The following is a 19,056-nucleotide window of genomic DNA, read 5'->3' on the forward strand; positions in this document are numbered from 1 at the left end:
ATAGCTTCAGCAAGCAGGAGCCCCCCATCCAGCCTGGTCTTGTCCTCGGAGACCCCCAACAGTCTACAGGTCAGCTGGACACCACCAAGTAGCCATGTTCTACATTACCGGCTCAACTATACACTGGCATCAGGCTCTGGACCAGAGAAATCGGTGAGTCTATAAAGAGCAGGGAGTTACCCAGGGATTTAGATGCTGATTTTATCTATCCTTTGTGGGTAGCAGCTTCTTTATAGAGGGAAAGATGGGCAGAAGGAGTACAGCCTTGAAAGAAGAAGGCAGTCTAAGAGGGAATGCTCAGAGGCCTCCCCTCACCCCCCCCCCCCCAGATCTCTGTGCCAAGCACCAGGAGCCATGTTGTACTTCCTGACCTGCTGTCTGCCACCAAGTACAGAGTCCTGGTCTCAGCTGTCTATGGAGCAGGGGAGAGTATAGCAGTGTCTGCTACATACCGCACAGGTTAGTAGGCACCAAGACTGGTTAGTAGGCAGCTCCTTCTAAACCCTAAACCCAAGCCAGACTCAAGGTCAAGCTAGATACTAGACCTAGTCAGACCTCAGATCTGGTCAGACCGCAGACTAGGCCAGATACTAGAATCAGTGAGACCTCAGAAATCAGTGGACCCCAGAGCCAGTGAGGCCCCAGGCCCAACACAGACTATGGAGAGGCCACAGAGAGTTGGGGTACTCAAAATAAACAGAACAGACTGGATCAGAATGACTGGGAAATGGCTAGAGAGTATGGAGAGTTTGACCTAGGAGAGACCTGTCCTTGATGCCACAGGACATAGTCAGGTCTCTTGTGGCCTGGTAGCCTCTAACCCACAAGGGCAGACTCAGCTGTGAGGAATCACTTGAGAGCCACAGCTGCTCAGGGCATAAGGCCTTCAGAGTCCATGAAACCACTGCCTCAACTCTAGTGCCCCATCTTGGATCATTCAGTTATAGCCCAAATGCCTATGATGATTGGTTCCTCACTGCTCAGTGGATGACCATTATGCCTGGAGTCCTGACTGTGACTTCATCTGACTTGTATCTAGCTATAGGGTCAGCCTGTATCTCTGCCTCCAGGCCTGTGCTGCTCACTGTATCCAGTCATCTTCCTGGCCCTACCTTCTGTACTTGGGGCTCACTTTGGGCCCATAACTTTTTGGGTGTGGTCCCCAGGGAACCTTGGTTTTGGCCCTGGGTGCACAGGGTAGGCAGGGGTACTTGCTCACTCAGTGAGGTCCTGGCATGGCAGTGAGGAATGGAGACTTCAGGGTGGGCATTGCACAAAGGAGGAAAATGGGGCTTGTGCCGGTCTGCCTTGTCACCAGAGGCCTGACATTGCCCGGGAAGTGGTCCTTTTGGTAGTTGGGCTAGCTTTGATGTGACTCACCGGACCCTCTGTGTCCTCTCAGCAGCCTGTCCAGCCCTGCACCCAGACAGTTCCCTCTCAGGTAAGTTCTGTATATCTGTGCCAGCTCTGCTCTGTCATTTGCCTGCTCTGCTTTTCTTGACCCTTCCAAGGTTGGGACAGACCTTTCATGATCTAGGATCAACCATAGGGTACTGATCAATTCCTGTACCTTCTCAGGTAGCCCACGAGGCTGTCAGGGAAGTTTTATTCCTGCTTCATCCAAAGTTAATATCGGCATGTGCAGGGCAGAGGCAGAGCTGGCTAGCTCCACTAGGGCCCTGCTGCCAGGCATGTGGGTTAAGTCATGCAAAGCCTGGAGTCCTCATAAGTACTATGCAAGAGGGTGGAGAACAGATGCTTAGCATGAGGCATGTCAGGGGATTCTATCCACCAAGGGAGGGCCTTAAAAGTAGAGTGTACAGAGCTCTGTGATATGAAGCCTGTATGTTACCTACATCCCAGCAAGAGAGTCTGTCTGGGACTTCTACTGCCCTGAAACTGGCAAGGATGGTGAGTGGTGAGATCAGTGAATGGTAGGGCCCGTGGAATGCAGGGCCTTGAAATAGGCCCCAGAAAGGCTGAGCTTCTGCACCCTTGGGTCTAGTTGTGCACAGTTAAACACCAAATACATGTGTGATTTCACTCTCTGAGTTGTGCCAGTTAATGCTGTAAAAGGAGCTGGTACTTGGAGGACCCACCATGACACTGGTCATCCCAGTGACTTGTATGCCAGCCTCAGCCTGTAGCAGGGGTCTGAACCATAGAGAGTCCTCAGGCTCTTGAGGCTGCTTGAAGCTTCTGTGCTGGCTAGAGGGGAATTCAGCAAGGTCTTCCTTAAAGAGAGCAACCTTGGAGCTAGGTTGGGGCAGAGTGTGTGTGCTGTTTGGTAGGTGTATGAGGCAGGTGGCTGGGTCTGAGTGTCAGGGGTTCCACTGTGTCCTGTATATAGCTTTCCAATGTGAGCAGTTTCCCCAGTGTCAGACCTGGAATTGAGGAAGAGGAACAGAGTGGCCTGGGATAGATGTCAGCCTGATTAGAAAGGAGCTAGATTCTCCTCTGGAGGGCAAGGCAGTGCTGGGCCCATGGCCACCTCCAAGACCCTGATCCAGCCTCTCATTGTTCTGGTGACCCCATCCCAAGCCATCTTTTCAGGCCCTCTTTTCTACAACCTGCCACCCCTCTCCAAGTGGAATTGTCCCTGTTCCTCCCCCTTCCCCAATTGTTCCTAGTCATCGTTCCCTGTTTCACCAGGATTTGACCTGATGGTGGCCTTTGGTCTTGTGGCAAAGGAGTATGCCTCTATTCGAGGTGTGGCCATGGAACCCTCAGCCTTGGGTGTGGCCCCCACCTTCACGGTCTTCAAGGATGCTCAACTCATGCGGCGAGCCAGGTGCGAGGGGCTGAGAGAACTGGGAGTACAAGAAGAGGTTGTACAAAATGGGGTGGGAAGATTCAATGTGGGGCCTGCCACATACTTTGTGGCTCTGCCATGACCCTGGTCCAAAACTGACTAGCCTCTGACACTGTGTCAGTAGACCATAGACTGGTTGGCTTCAGCCCTATATACTCCAGAAATTTTCTTTTGACAGATTAATGAAGTCTTTGTGTGTGGGATTGGGCTCCATGTCCAGCATAACTTGAAGCCATCCTTATGTAGCTCAGGGATCATTCACATTCACAAAATTCTGCATTTAAACCATGACACTGTTCCCTCTAAGTGGCTGTGTATCTTCATTGGGCAAATCTACCACCATCCAAGATTTGTGAGAAGTAGGTGCTTTCCAAGAAGCCATGAGAAGGCAATGAGGTCCCTGGCATCTAGTAGACACTAATTCCTGCTTATCCCATGAATGAGTCACTAACCTGAACTTTGATGCATACAGTATGACTGAGCAGTAGGCTCATTTCCCACACCCCGAAAGAACTGAGACCTGGGCATGTAACAAAAGTATAAAAAGGCCTCACAGAGGCATGCAAGGAGCACTGAAAAGCTCTGACCTTCACACCACTACCACATGCTCCCATGAGCAGGAAAGGAGTCCATGAGTGGACAGAGCATGGCCCCATGGGCTCCCACAGCAGTTTGGGGCCCGGGTGCAGGCAGCAAGCTGGAGATTTTGTCCTTGTTCATGCTCCTCCATGAAAACAGTTAGAAACTTTGGTCAGGTGCATGCAGAAGCCTCCTAGTCAAGCAGAGAGCTTGGGGAGGCCCTTCTTGTTCACTCAGCTGAGACCCACACAAACTCACCACTCTGTATACCCACACTCTAGTTCTTCATGAACTCCCTCCCCTACTTCTCCATAGCTTTCTCATCCATTACCCCACTGTCCTACCCCGAGGCGTACACATACCACTCTGTCCTCAGAGCCTGGCTCCATCTCTCATGCAATGGGTATGTTGGCTGATTGCATTTCTTAGCTCTATTCACCAGTGATCACGAAGTCTGATCTCATTTCCTTTTCACCCAGGAATGGACTTGCCAGATCATTTGATAGTTCTTATTTAGTTTTTCAAGGACCCTCCATTCTGTTTCCCACAGTGGCTATGTTAATTTACAGTCTCAACACTGTTCCAGGTTCTTCTCACTCTACCAACACCCAATAGATTTTATTTTCCTGACAGCAAGGTGGTATCTCACTATTTTTACATTTCCTCAGTGACAGTGATGTTAAGAGCTTTTCTATCTGCATGATCTATTTTTACATTTTTCTGAGAGAAGTGTCCTTTGAGGCAGGCATGGCCATGGCCACACATACTTTGTGCTTGACCTTGCCATGGAGTGTCCCTGGCCCTCATGTAGGCTTGGCATATTTGGCTGTCCCTCATCTTAATGACTATCTGTTTCCTTCACCAGCCTCTTCCTTCCCCCCTTGTCTTTGCTACCGGCCGTCCCTGTCTCTAGTCTTACCACAAAACCTAAATTAAAGCCTCCCACATTCTCAGTAGTGATTCCCCTTAATTGTTCCTCTCCTCAAATGAGTGACTTTTCTTGGAGCTCTCTCTTCTGGGGCTCCAAAAGAGGGTGGGACAGATAACTAACTTCCTTGGAGTGCTCACTTAGTCCAAGTGGCCCCCACCCTGACAGCTGCTGAGAGTAGAGGAATCCTTTCTTGTGGTGGAATGTAGAGGCTGATCATTGTGTTTGGAGAATTATATTGTTTTGTGTGTGTTGGCACCTGGAATCCTAGAACTCAGGAGGCTGAGAAAGGATCACCATGAGTCTAATGCCAGCCCAGGCTGTGTAGTGAGTTCCTGTCTCTAAGAAAAAAAGAACTACAGGATCATGGCTGAGGTGGTATTTTTCTAGCTCTAGGATTTTATCTTAAGAGCAGGTGAAGGTCAAACAGGGAGGCTGCAGATTGATAAGAATAGTTGTATTGAGTGACTCGAGACTCCATTTTTTTGTTCTTACTGCCCTTAGATAGGTTGGATCAGCATGGGCATGGATCCCCCCATTGCCTAGTCTGATAGATACCTCAGCATATATACTCAGTGGGAGCAGCTCTTGAGTCCCAGGACTGCTCCAGGGACCTTCCTGGTGGAGTCTCCCTGGTCGGGCCCCTCACCTACAGTGCCACTGAGCATAAGGGTCTCAGCAGTCCTTGCACAGTGACCTCCATTATAGCCTTGGCCTGGCTTCAGAGAGGAGAGGGTCGGTTGGCCCAGGGGCCTCAGCACTTCTTGTTCAAAGCTAACAGTTGTGGGTAGAGGGGATGCTCTGCTACACTCCCATGTTCCTTATGAAGAAACTGAGACAGGAATACCTTAGTTCAGTCCTCTGAAATCTGTTCCAATCCCTTGTCTCTCCAGCGATATCCACCCAGCAGCTCTGCCACCAGAACATACCATTGTCTTCCTGGTGCGCCTACTCCCTGAAACACCCCGAGAAGCCTTTGCACTGTGGCAGATGATGGCTGAGGACTTCCAGCCCATCCTTGGGGTTTTGCTGGATGGTGACTCTGGCCCCCATATCACCCTTGGCAGTTGGGAGGGATGGAACCCCTGCTTACTTTCTTTACCTCCTGGCATATAAAGATGCCAACAGGCTGGCCAAGCTGTGGGTGTCCCTAGGCAACTAGGCATGGAAGCCCATCATCATCAGTGTGAGCAGATATCCTGGATAGCACCATAGCTTTGCATTGTGGAGACCCTACTTGGGCCTTGGGTAGGACCTGTGTTCTGTCACTGCCACCCTCTTCCAGCTTACCATTCTCGTCTGCTCCCTATCCTCCCTGGCAGCTGGCAGAAAATCTCTGACTTACTTCAACCATGATCCCAGGGCAGCCTTGCAGGAGATCACCTTTGACCTGCAGGATGCAAAGAAGGTTTTCTTCGGAAGCTTCCACAAGGTCCTGGGAACTGTCTGCCTGAACCCTGCAGGCCCCAACCCTCTGGTCTGGCCTTCCCTGCATGTGGTTGTCTCCCTTGAGAGTCAAGCATTGATCCATCTAGGGCCTTTGACCCTGGTGCTCCTCTGTTCTGATGGTCCCTTTTTAATTTGGGTCAGAGAGCAAATTCTTCTCTTTGGGAGGCTCCTGCAGTAGCTTTCCCTGGGGAAGCTGAGACCCAGTAGGTCCCAAAGTGGAGTCGGAATCTGACCCCAGGCCCTACATGCTGGGCCCCCTTAATCTGTTTTGACCTGGTCTGGGGTGAGAAACTTGCTGTGGTTTCTGCAGGTACATGTGGCTGTGGGCCACTCCAAGGTCAGACTTTACGTGGACTGTCGGAAGGTAGCTGAGCGGCCTATTGGGGATGCTGGCAGCCCACCCACAGCTGGTTTTATCACACTAGGGAGGCTGGCTAAGGCCAGGGGGCCACGGAGCAGCTCAGCCACAGTGAGTCTGGCCCTTGTCTCGTAGGATGGGTGGGTTCTTCCTATGGGGACTGACTTTCCCCCTGCTTCACAGTTTCAGCTTCAGATGTTGCAAATCATGTGCAGTGATACCTGGGCAGAGAAAGACAGGTGCTGTGAACTCCCTGCATTGGTAAGTGGAAACAGTCCTGGACACAGTACCTTGGCCCTGTGAGAGTGCCACTAAGGGTTACAGAGTCTGGGTAGATGGCCTGTATAGACCCGTGCTCAGAGAGGTGAAAGCAGACTTTCTGGATGAGGTGGCCAGGGACCTGAATAGGAAAGTCCCACAGGCATTTGGGGGAAGGCCAAGAAGCCTCATCTGCAGTTATAGCAGCTGCCATGACTGTGACATGTGCATGACATTCCATTTCTGTCAATAACAGCTGTATGCCAGTTAGAAGTCCCTGGTCAGCTCTAAGGAGAAGCTATTCCCTCTTCTCTATAGACTCAGGTAGAAGCTCATTCAGTGAGGCTGTGGGGCCATCCTAGGTCTGCTGAGGACTTAGCAGCTTTCTTCTCTAGCCCTTGAGAACCCACCCTGAACTTGGCTGTGCTAAGAGGGTGGGAGGAGAAGGGAAAAGGAGATATAAGGCTCCCAGGGGGATCCAGGAGGGGGCACACTGAGCCTTCTGCATACACAGGACTTGGCAGCCTTCATTCTGACCTGACCTGCCTCTGGCAATGACTCTAGAAGTGTCCTAGAGTCAGGTGTCTTTGGCCATGGTGAGTCTAAAGATTGGATGAGATCCAAAGGAGGGTCTATTGAACAAATGATTTCTTTTTTTCCAGAGGGATGGAGAGACATGCCCGGCCTTGCCTTCTGCCTGTGCCTGCTCCTCTGAGACCCCTGGGCCGCCAGGGCCCCAAGGCCCTCCGGTGAGTCTGGCATCTTCTCCCCTGGGGGTGACCAAGGACTTCTACTGCTATTGGTGGACCTCAACACCAGCTTTCAGGAAAACAAACCCACCAGCTGCCCTCTGTAGCAGGAATCTTAACAGGTTTTATTAATAAAAAATAAACCTGGGCCAGGTATTGGGATGAACGCTGGAAGATCAGAGAGACAGAACGGGCCACAGCCACCTCACCTTGTCAATTCCTCAGCTGATCCTGTTTCCTCAGATTGGAAGCCTCTGAGTTCTCATCCAGAATGAATCTCAGCTGAACTGCTGCTAGAAGCCTGAAAGCTTAACCAGCCAAATGCTTAACCAGCCAAACGCTGCTAGTTTCTGGTCCTCACGCCTTATATACCTTTCTGCTTTCTACCATCACTCTCTGGGATTAAAGGTTCACTTTCTGGGATTAAAGGCGTGTGTCACCATGCCTTTCTGTTTCCAATGTGGCCTTGAACTCACAAAGATCCAGAGGGATGTCTGCCTCTGGAATGCTGGGAGTAAAGGTGTGAGTGCCACCATTTTCTAGCCTTTGTATCTAGTGGCTGTTCTGTCTCTGACCCCATCTAAGTTTATTAGGGTGCACAATATTTTGGGGAACACAATACCACCACAGCCCTCCCCAGCCACGTTACACACAGGATAGGCTTCCTTAGGTTTCTTTTATGGCCATCAGGCCCAGAAGCCCAGTCTGGCCAGCCCCTCTGCATACTACTTGAGCTTTTCTCTCTTATATATGTCCTCCATCTGTGGGCAGATGCTGGTCCTTCTCTGCCAGGAAATCAAAAGTTTCTCCAATGTTCCTGATGGGATGAGCCCAGGTCCCACTGGTCTCCAGGACTGTGCTGGTAGTGGTTGGTGAGCTATGATGTGGCAAACTGTGAGCCATGGCCTTGCAGGCAGCTCTGCCTTAGGTACTGGAAAGGAGTTAGCCAGCACCATAAGCCCTCTACCTTGGGCAGGCCATGGTATCCTCAAAGGATGTCTATACCTTTTCTGGTCCTCTCTCTGCAAGCCCAAGGCTTCTGGGCCAGTCTTGCAAGGTTGCAAATGCTTCCAAAGTCAGTGGTTGCAGGACACCTGTTAAGAGCACTTACTTTGCACTTGGTGGTTCACAGGCTTCATTATATATAGGTCCAGGGTGTGACCTCAGATCTGCCTTAATCCAGTGGGTACCCAGCAGTGAAGAGGAGGTCAGTAAGGATACCCTTGATCTTGGAGGATCCTTTTCCTCCCAGCAACACACATAGGAGTTCAGGGCTGGTGGAGGCTGGGTATGGGGGGTAGCTGAGTGGGACTAAAGATTATGATGGGGCTAATATTCAGTCTTGTCTGTATCTTTACAGGGCCTCCCTGGAAGGAATGGCACTCCGGGACAGCAGGGACACCCGGGGCCCAAGGTAGGTCTTATGAAGTACAGGAGCAATAAGCCTGATCTGACCTGCAGCGGGAGGGCCCCACGAATTCAGAGCACAGAGATCAAGTTTCATGGCATTCTGTATCAGGTGGAAGGGCTTCCCACTGTAGAAAAGCAGGGGTGTGATATCACAAGGAAATCAGGGATTATTCGGGGCTCCTCTATCACCTGTAGGACATCTGGCCTTGAACCTAGTATTTAGTGGATATTTGCTCTTCACTTATTTTTATAGGCAGGATCACCTACATAGAACAGGTGGGGAAACTGAGGCGTGGGAGTCCAGATTGCCTAGCTCTTCAACTGTCTCATCATTCCCCTCCATAGACACTGGGTAACTCCTCCATCCACAGCACATAAGAGACTGAATTCCAAAGTGATTTCAGACATGGTTAGCCTCTGAATTGTGTCATCTACAGGGTCTATGGGCATGTTGGAGAGAGGGTCTGACTCTGCAGAGGTTTGTGGGTGTGTCAGAGTATGGCAAGATGTAAAATTTATATCTGTACCAACTGGGATGGCACCAACAGCCCAAAGAATGACTCATTAAAGTTGATCTTTATGAGTAAAATGAGTTTTTAGGGATTACTTAGAGACAAATGTAGACAGTCTTTTGCCCTCCATTTGAATCTGGGTTCAGAACGCTGCCTACTGTCAAAGCAGCAAGTTCAGACGGCATGCATGGTGCACAGAAAAAATCAGGCTAACTCTGGGAAAATTGTTTGTGTGAGCTCCATTACCCTTATCAGGGATTCTGCTAGTCTCAGCAAACAGTCTGGCTGAGGAAATGACAGAGTTTTTACTGGAGTCTGGCAGATAATCCAGCTAAATGATAGTCCACTGAAGCATGATTTTCCTCTGGCTAGGAGCGGGAGAAGCGGTCTCATTACACAGGGTAGGGTCTGGCTCTAGGAGGTCTCTGTGTGTTGGGATAAGGGTCTTGGTCTGAGGAATGTGAAGTGGAAGGCAGTGTACTTCATAGCATTACTGCCACCTCCCCCCGCAGTGGCCTACAAGGTGCCATTCTTGCTTGATTCTAGACTGGTAGGCCACAATGCCACATGCACAGAGTGTAAGGCATTCAAGCAGTGGCAGCTGTTGGAATATGCTTCTCTGCGCTGACACCTTCACTTCTTTCAGCCTTCTGGGGTGTCTGTAAGAATTCACCCCATATCCTGTCCTGCCCTGACCCTGATACAGTGCCTCTTGGGAAGGATTGTGTGAACTCGGACAGAGCCGGCTGAGGTCTTTGTACTGTGGACATGCGTAGATAGTCAGCCTTCGATCAGGGAAATGAGTGTTCGGCCCTGCACCGCGGTGCTGTGTGGGCGCATTCTGCAGGAGCTCGAGAGTCCTCAGGGATGGATGCCTGTGTCCTTAGAGGTCAGCTGTCCTTGGAAGCTGAACGACATGCACCTGCTCTCCCATGGTGAGCCATCTGCTCTCCAGACCTCTCCCAGATAACTAGCTAATGTTAGGCAGTCTGCTGGGTAAAAATGGACATAACTGGAAGGTTTTGTTTGTTTGTGAGAGGCTCTCACTATGTAGCCCACACTAGCCTGGAACTTGCTATGCTAGCTTAGGTGCCTTTCAGAAGCTGCCAGGATTTTATTAGGAGTGTGTCCTCCAACTCTCCACTGTCCTGTTTGTTACTTGCTTTTCAGTGGGAGTCCTAACTTTTTGGAGTCAGCTGTGCTGCTAAAGTGACTTGTGACTTCCTTGCCATCTTGTTGTATGCCCTTTGACCTTGTTTGTGACTGGTTTATGTACAGATTTTTTTTTCTTTTTGGTATTTCAAGACAGGGTTTCTCTGTGTAGCTTTGGAGTCTGTCCTGGAACTCGCTCTGTAGACCAGGCTGGCCTCGAACTCACAGAGATCTGCCTGCCTCTGCCACCCAAGTGCTAGGATTAAAGGCGTGCGCCACCACTGCCCGGCTATCTGTACAGATTTTTTAGGTAAATTTTTGTCTAGTGTATATCATTGCTCTGTCTCTTCTGGGGTTTGAATTTTGTAGGCTATTTTAAAAGGCCTCTCAAGGTGGGCACGATAGTTCTGCATGTGAAGGTGCTTGCTACCTAGCCTACATGCATTTGATTCTCAGGACCCACATGCTGGAAGGACAGAACTGACACTCACAAGTTGTCCTCTGACCTCTACACGTGTCCACAACACTAATAACTGCCTATTAAATACAATTAAATTTAAAAGGCCCCTTGGTCTGCGAGTAGAAAGTGGACATCCTCTGGTTTCTCTGGATGCTGGCATTTTAGAGCTGCACGTGTTGGTTCATCCGCAGCTTGCTTGGTGTAAGTTGGGAGGAGCTATGTCCAGTCTCAAAAAGTTAGCCTCTATCCCCTATCCCCTGAGGATTTATCCCTGCTGGCCAGTACCATCTTCACCTAGACCTATCTCCGAAGCACACTTTACCTTCCTCACTGGTTTGTCTACCAGGCCAAAGCCTAGCCTGACCAAATCTTTCCTGTCCACTGGACAAATCCACATGTCATGAATGACAGTTGGCTTCCACACCTACAACTTCAACAAGGGCAGACTCAACCCTTGAGTGGCAGGTTGTGTGGATGCTTGCAGGTGCAGGTCAGAGGACAACTTTGTGGAATCTGTTCTCTCCATCCACCTTTACACGAGTTCCATCTTACCAGCCTGGTCTGATCCTCTTCAGAACATTGCTGGTTCTCTTTGCTTATTCACTGTGGACTGTAGCTCTCATTTGTCCTTAGTTGGTGTTTTCACTGGGACCAAGTTCAGGTTGTAGCTGTACTTAGGAAGAAGTGGTACTTGTAGAGTTTGTGTTTTATCATCCAGGAGCATGGCATCCTGTTGTTGACAGGCTCAGGTTCATGCCTAAATATGCTTCTTTTTGCTGCTAGTGAAAGTGGTTGTCTCTGTTCTCATTACAGCTTCTCTTGTGGTGTATGTACAGGCTCTTTCCTGAGGGTTTCCTACTTGTCTTGTGGTGTATTTTACTTATATCCCTGTTTTTTAGGCTCACATGAGATCACCTGTATAGTTACTTTTCCTTCTTCTGCCCAATGTTTATAACTTTGTTGTTTTTTTTTTTCTTCTTGCTTGGTGGTGTTGGTGAATAGTTCAGAACTCTGTCAAATGGTGTCATGTGGTGATACAGATGTCTTGGCTTAATAGTAATTCATTAAATGCAGTGCTGATTCAGACACTGAAAGAGATATTCATTTTCATGGGATAACAACATTCCTTTAATCTTAATTTATTTGAAATTTTAAAAAACAAATCAAAAAGACATTAAATAAAATGTATCATTTATTTCAGTGGTTATAGACATGATCAAGCAATTTTCTTCTTGAAGCTCTTCCTATTAATTTTGCTGTTTCCCCACATGCTAAGTACTCTTGCGTCATTAAGAAGCCATCATGGTGACAGTCCTCACCACTGTTCAGTAGGTGGCAGTGCTCTGCATGGTGGTGTTTTATTTATAGTTGTGCATTAATAAGACTGAACAGTTTGCTGTATCTTGTTTGGAACACTGATATGCTTAACTTAAAAAACAGTTTGGAAGTGTTCCCCCTAATCTCAGTTTAAACATCTCTGGTGTCACCTGTCCCTTAGAGCTTAGCTATCTAGTGAGAACTGAGTTTGGTGTTTGGGGATCATAGCTTAAGGGGATGATACCTTTGTCCCCATTATCAGTCCACTGAGTTCCTTCTCTCCCTTGGTGGTTTCTGTGCACGTCTCCTCTGGCCCCTTTGGAACCGGAGCAGAATAGGAAAACTGGGATGGGAAGAACTAGCTTCAATCCCGATGCCATTTTGGCTTGTTTGTGGCTCTGGATAAATGACCATGGACTGATGGTGCCCTACAGATAGGGTCCCCTCAGGACCCACTCAGGGTAGGCATAAGGGAGCCTTTGTTCTCCAGTGAAGGTGCTTGTGGCCTGGTAGGAAAACGACAGCATGATGGACAGTGCTGAGGGCAGGTAGAGAACAGGAAGGGATAGGGGACAGGCCTTCTCAGTCCTTACAATGCTTTTTGTGTCTCCAGGGAGAGCCAGGGCCACCTGGGCAGACAGGACCTGAAGGCCCTGGAGGTCAGCAAGGGTCACCAGGGACCCAGGGCCGCACAGTCCAGGGACCTATGGTAGGTGCTGCTCTGTACCCATCTTCTTCTGCTTTGTCTCTCTCCCCTGCCTCTCAGCCCATCTTCCCCTCCAGGGTCCCCCCGGAGCCAAAGGAGAGAAAGGAGACCATGGACTCCCAGGCTTGCAGGTAATGGGTCAGGGTGGTGGCAGAGAAAGGATATGGGTAGGACCCTCCTCTGCATGTGATGCTGGCCTCCGCCTGGTGGACCATTCCTCTTCCTTCCCAGGGCCTCTCTGGCCAGCAAGGCTTCCCCGGGAAAAATGGCCTACAAGGACCAAAGGTACTGGCTCCAGGCCTAGGAGGTGATGAGTGGGACAGAGTGGGCCCAGGTAGAGTCTTGGAGACAGAGGCTCTGGGGAGCGAGGAAGTGGGGAGGCTTCCTCTTCCACCTGAGGCTTCATGGAAGAAAGCCATCTCCGCCCACACTAAGGATAAAATGGTGCCACCCTGGGGTGGGGTGAAGGGAGGCAGCTCCTCTAATCAAAGCTGGGCAATTGTACATCCCACCCTCTTAGGGTGTGTCACTTTCTTGGTACAGTACTGGCCTGGACCCAAAGGGCAACAAGTTGGTAGGAGAGAATGCCAATGAGAAGAGTTTATCAGGGGCTGTGGGTGGGCACTGTAAAAGGCAAGGACTGACATAAGCCCCCATCTCAGTTTTCTCCTCCTCTGCCCATTAGGGAATGAGGGGACTGGAAGGACCTGCTGGCCTGCCTGGACCACCTGGCCCCAGGGTAGGCTTTGCCCAGAATCCCCAAGGCTCCCTGGAGCTGAAAAGCTAGTTTGGGAGAAAGGCACTGAACATCACCTGCCACTGTCCAGACCACTTTGGAGGAGGGACTTGTTCCTGCTGCAGCCTTCCACAGGGCTCTGCTGGCATCTGAATGTCTGTACCTGGGAGCACCCCAACTCTACCCCAGAAAAGGCCCTTGCGCCTGGATCAGGTTCCTATGGAAATAAGCCCTGTACAGGCCCAATCATACCTATACCCTAACTCTACAGGGCAGGGGTGCCAGGACTGACTGGGCCTGGTAGGGGTAGGTGGCTAGACTACTATGGGGACGTGATGCTGTTCACACTGTCAGACTTCCCAGCAGCTGGGACATCAAAGGCAGCCCTGTGACCCTGCAGAAAAGCTGGAGCTTCCTCACCTTGAGAAGACTTTCCTTCTTCAATCCCAGGGTTCTTTACTCTGAGCTGTACCCAATGAACCTTTGGGAGGGTACCTCAGGCCAGAAGCTGAAACTTACCAGGATATGCTGCAAGGACTACTCTCTGGGGTTGGGGGAAGTCCACTATGTTTCTGCCAGAGCACCCAGAGCCTATCAGGGAGCATTTCAGTGCAGAATAAACTGGATGGACAACTGGGTGAGGGGTGGGTAGTCTACCCTGGATACTGAGTGAGGAGTGGAGTGCCTATACGGAGTACTGAGCATAGGTAGGGTCTGCCCTGGGTGCTGGATGAAGACTAATGGTCTGTTATAGACACTGGTTTGGGAACAGGACCTGGAGCATGCTGGGGAGGAGAGCAAGGCCTGAGAGCAGCTAGGGTTAATCTTGTGGTACAATGGGACCCTGGATATCAAGCCAAGTCTGGGGAAGGGAATAGACTCCTTGGGGCTCAAACTCTGATATCTGCATTTTTTGCAGGGGTTCCATGGTTTGGCAGGGGGCAGGGGCACCAATGGGGAGCGAGGACCCCCAGGGGCTGTGGGGCCAACGGTAAGTGCCCCCTACCTCCCAGCAAGGCAGCCAAGTGACAGGGACGGTGCGAGCACAGGTTCAGGGGTTCCCCAGTTGAGGATCCGCCTGGTCAGAGCTTCTCATGGCTTCATGAGGACAATTGGAAGGAGGCAGCAGTTGACTTTTGGGGATCCAGCTCCCTAGGTGGCCACCTTAGCCTTCAAGCAAGAGGAGTAGGGTTTCAGCAGCTCAGGGCCCCTTAAGTGGGCTCCATGGTGTGGGCATAACATAGAAGAAGAAGCAGGACAATGAGTAGTTCTTGGCTCAGGCCTGCCTCTGGGTCAAGGAGGGTCTGTTCTCAAGGCAGCGTTTCAGCTGTTTGGGACCTCTGCCCATACTCCCCAGCACAAAATGTACAGCTGGGATGGTTCTCTGCAGGTCCCTCCCAGCTCCACTTGGGACTGTTCCTGCTGTGGATGTCCAGCTTCACTTGCTTGCTGTGGGCTGGAGCTGAGGGCAAACATTCCTGGACCCTGGTAGTTGGGTTGGGCTTTGGCACCACAGTGGCCTGTGTGCAGCCAAGCCTGCCTCATGTTGCATGCCAGCAGCTCCTTGTCTCTGTGCTGACGGCTTTTTCCCTGTACCCCTGCTACAGGGTCTACCAGGGTCCAAAGGTGAACGAGGAGAGAAGGTGGGTGATGGCCGTAATCTGGAGACTGGGACTCCCTAGTGGCACCTGCCATGGGTCCCAAAGCCATGTCCTCCTTCCAGGGAGAGCCACAGTCCCTTGCCACCATCTTCCAGCTGGTGAGCCAGGCCTGCGAGTCGGCCATACAGAGTGAGTGAAGCCCACCCCGCCCCGCCTCACCCTTACCGGCAAGGCTGGGCCCAGCTGATGTCTTCTTCTTCAGCACATGTGCTGAAGCTGAATTCCTTCCTCAATGAGAATGCCCGGCCCCCAATGCCCTTCATGGTGGAGACAGCACAGCCAGGCAAACCTGGATCTATAGAGACTCCTGGATCACATAATAAGGCTCTACTTCCTGGAGACGGGGGACATGTCCACCATCCTGAGGACCAAGGTACAAGGCTTCCTGCTCTTAGGAAGGATTCTAGAAGCAGACAGTGGTTAGTTCTTTGCACACACATGGGTGTATATACTTTTGTGTGTGTGTGTGTGTGTGTGTGTGTGTGTGTGTGTGTGTGTGTGTGTGTGTGTGTGTTTCCTCCTTATCAGTCCATTTACCCCAAAGATGTCTTAATGAACCAGAAACAGCCTGGGGTATCCACAGGTGACCCTACCTCATTTAGCAGTAAAGTCTCTACTATGGCCACTGAACCCACACTAAGGTACTTGTTTGGGTCTCGAAGACATGATGTGCTACTGTCATGAGTGCTCAGCCATTGGCCAAGGGCTGAGCCTCATGCTTCTCCTGAGAGGACCCAGCCTCTCCCTGGACAGACAGGGCACAGAACAGGAAGCTGAAGCTGCTACATTTCCTGGTCCTGCAATGTCCCCACTTCCTCTCAGGTGAGCCTGCAGCTATCAGCCACATGGGCAGCCCTGGACTGCAGGAGGGGCAGACCCCAGAACCCCTGGAGTGAACAGGTGAATTTCTCTCACCATGCCAGCCGTGGAGCAAGAAGGAGGGGCAGCTGGAGTGGAGATACCTGCTTGGGCTGCACAGTGTGAGGGTGGGAGATGGTGCTGCCTCCATCTAAGGGGCACTGAATATGAGAGTGGGATAGAGCTGGCACTTGTGAAGCTGGTTGTCCTGCAGACCCCCACTGGGCCAGCAAGTATGGAGGAGCCACAGAGTAGAGCAGAGGTTTGAGCTGCTGGAATGTGGGTGCTCATGGGCCTTGGAGGAGCCCCATACGGGAGGCTCAGTAAGGCACCCCAGTGACGGCCTGGCCAGCTGAGAGCTCCTGAGGTCTCAGACAGAGTACTTTGGGGGTTCTGAGTGTGGGTGATACAGTTGAGATGGGGGTGGGCAGGATCCAGCACCGATGACCTCTTTCCTGTCTCTGGATGTCCTGAGCAAGCTTCCCATGTACAAACCTGCCTGAGGAGGTGTTTCCAGATGCACATGTGGGGGGCGGGGTACAGTGAACACAGGTGGGCATGAGTACAGATAAGCACAGGTAAGTTCTATGAACACAAGTGCAGGTGAGCCAAGTGAGCACAAGGGGCATGGACGGGCTCACACGGGTTCAGACGTGTGCGACAGCATTGTCTCAAGTAGATGATGGAGGTGGAGGTGTCTGGGAGCAGACTCCGCAGGCACAAGGGCTCAGGGGTGCCGAGGCGCAGGAGTGGGGAGCCACCAAATGGACAAGCTAGAGCACTGGGTGAGTATGGCAGCCTTGTCCCTATCCAGGAGACCAGAGAACAACCCAAAGTTCTGCTCTGTTCCCATGTCACACCTAAAGCTAGTGTGTGGAGTCCTCGAGTTCTGTCACTCTGGGGAAGCCTGCGCTCACGGTGCCAGGAGGCTGGGCCATGCTCTCCTAGGCTGCAGTCCAGCTGTGTCTGCCCTTCTCTCTTGCCAGGACCTTCCTCTGCCACTCCAAATCACTCTACTGCCCCAACACCATCACCCACATTTTTCGTCTCAACACTAAGAACAACTGTGTCCTGGAGGGATGGCGAGGGGAAGCAGAGGAAGACACTGAAGCAGCAGGAGTCGGGAGGGGAAAGGGTGGCGCCTCTCAAGCCCCTTCTCTGTAGCACGTCCAAGTTCAGATAAACCTCTGCTTGCTCATCAGCCTATGTGAGGTGTCTGGTCACTGCTGGGAGCTGCCTCCCACCACTCATGTTGCCTATTCACTTAAAACTCCAGGATTCTTGGGCCTCCTCAAAGCCCAGACTCCTTCCCCTGGGCCTCATCAAGGCTCAGCCTGGATCCTGTGCTGGCCCCTTCTCATTCTCCACCCAAGGCAGCAGATGACTACCTGCTCATTCACTGCTCATCTTCTCCCCATTAAGACACAAACCTGCTCGTGACTTCCATTTCTCCCAGGGTTCCATTCCCGACAGTGTCTCCCTCAGAGCAGTGCTCTCACATCAGTCCTTCTGTCTCTTTCAGTCCCCTTTGCTTCTGGGTGTGAGCAACCCCCCCGTGCCCAGTCCAAGAAGTCCAGATTCCCTTCACTTCCCTCAGCCTCTGTGCTCGGATCCTAGCGCGGTGATGTCACTCGAAGACTTGGTATCTATGGCCTCTTGTCTTCAGGGTCTCAGAGCAAGGTTGTCCCTCAACAGCACCTCAGCTCTGGGTCTCTCTCCACCCTGAGAGATCATGCAAGCCTTCCATCTTACCCCACCATTCCAGACAAGGGTCCGGGATGGCATGAATTCATGACACCTGCATTCCCAGTCCTGCACAGCTGAGTCAGAGACTTCTGTTTCCTTTTTCAACAAATATTAAGTAATTGGCCCACCACTTCCATCTGTGTAGCTAAGCAAGTAAAGTCCAGAAACTAAGAGGAAACCCACATCACCGGGGTAAGGGGAAATGTTTAACAAGGAGCATGAGACGTTTGACACGGACTGAAGGAACAGTCTACCACAACTCAATGTGTGTGGGTACATGTATGCATTAATGCCTGCATACATGACTGTCTCTTGTGCATGTATAGTATCTGTGCGCATGCACATCTATGTATATATGCACATGTGTTTTTATGCAATGTTGTGTGCATACATGTTTCCCTGTGCCTATGGTTGCATATGTTTATGTGCATGCATGTCTCTGTGTGTACATATGTCACTGCATGTATGCATGTGTTTGCACATGTGTGCAGCACTGGTCCTCAAGAAGCTGTTATAAACAATGAGTAGTTCCCTCCTGGACCTGCATGTACACACATACATTCTAAGACACATATATACATGTACATAGATGTACCCTCACACTCCAATCATGAACTGCAGTTATGCAGGTTTAGGCGTGTACTGACAAGGAGGAGGAAACAGCCGAGGATAAAAACAGAAACAAATGGACAGTCTATATCAGATGAAGAGGAATTTCTGTTTTCGTTGGTCTATTAATTTTTAAAACACACAATGGACCACAGAGGAAAGGAAGGACATTAATAACATGAAGCCCCAAATCACAGGGATAAATGAAGGAAGGACTGTGTGTGAAAAAGAAACAGGAACCAGGTCAGCAGTAGACACAGTGAGATGAGAATGCTGTTGAAACCATCAGCAAGCTGCAGGATCAGAGGGGAGAAGTGTCTGGGTGTCAGGAGAGATGCAGGGAGCTTGTGACAGCAGCCTCACGTGAGGCCCAGAGGGAAGCAGCAGCAATAAACGGAGCACTGGCATTTTGGGATGACAAGACTTTGAAGATTTGAGCAGCAGAGAAAGGAATAAGATCTCAGACTGATGACGGGGCATGAGAGCTGACGAGTGGGTTGTGAAGTGTGTCCTTGATGTCATACAACATGTTGCAAAGACTGGGAACATTCATTGAGAACTCCTCCTGAGGAGAACCTATAGCCCAAACTACCAGACAATGAAAATCCGAGGCAGCAATGAGGTTCCCGGAGAGCAGAGGGGAAATGCCGAATTTCATATTAAGGATTAGGACAAAGGATATTTCAAGGACCGCAACGCTTCCAGGTGTAACACACAAACCCACTTTGAAACTCATGGGAAGAAGCTTTTGTTAGG

The 19,056-nt window shown here is 50.8% G+C and overlaps 1 protein-coding gene across 2 annotated transcripts in view; it reads left to right on the forward strand.

The window, feature by feature from the left end:
- The window catches only part of Col20a1 (collagen type XX alpha 1 chain), a 34,598-nt gene extending 17,447 nt beyond the window's left edge, over positions 1–17,151 (forward strand). Inside the window, exons 18-37 of one of the 2 annotated variants that reach the window (XM_015995017.3) lie at positions 5–153; positions 330–459; positions 1,403–1,441; positions 2,653–2,791; positions 5,213–5,355; positions 5,642–5,751; positions 6,079–6,237; positions 6,310–6,387; positions 7,047–7,133; positions 8,494–8,547; positions 12,598–12,693; positions 12,768–12,821; positions 12,922–12,975; positions 13,376–13,429; positions 14,346–14,417; positions 15,034–15,069; positions 15,150–15,216; positions 15,290–15,460; positions 15,910–15,987; positions 16,932–17,151. In XM_015995017.3, the coding sequence (XP_015850503.2) occupies positions 5–153; positions 330–459; positions 1,403–1,441; positions 2,653–2,791; positions 5,213–5,355; positions 5,642–5,751; positions 6,079–6,237; positions 6,310–6,387; positions 7,047–7,133; positions 8,494–8,547; positions 12,598–12,693; positions 12,768–12,821; positions 12,922–12,975; positions 13,376–13,429; positions 14,346–14,417; positions 15,034–15,069; positions 15,150–15,216; positions 15,290–15,460; positions 15,910–15,983 (1,766 nt within the window). In that variant the 3' untranslated portion in view covers positions 15,984–15,987; positions 16,932–17,151. The other variant, XM_076571375.1, reaches the window with a different exon arrangement.
- Positions 17,152–19,056: the final 1,905 nt, after the last annotated feature.

Source organism: Peromyscus maniculatus, chromosome 4, assembly GCF_049852395.1.
Source record: "Peromyscus maniculatus bairdii isolate BWxNUB_F1_BW_parent chromosome 4, HU_Pman_BW_mat_3.1, whole genome shotgun sequence".
Classification (NCBI taxonomy): domain Eukaryota; kingdom Metazoa; phylum Chordata; class Mammalia; order Rodentia; family Cricetidae; genus Peromyscus; species Peromyscus maniculatus.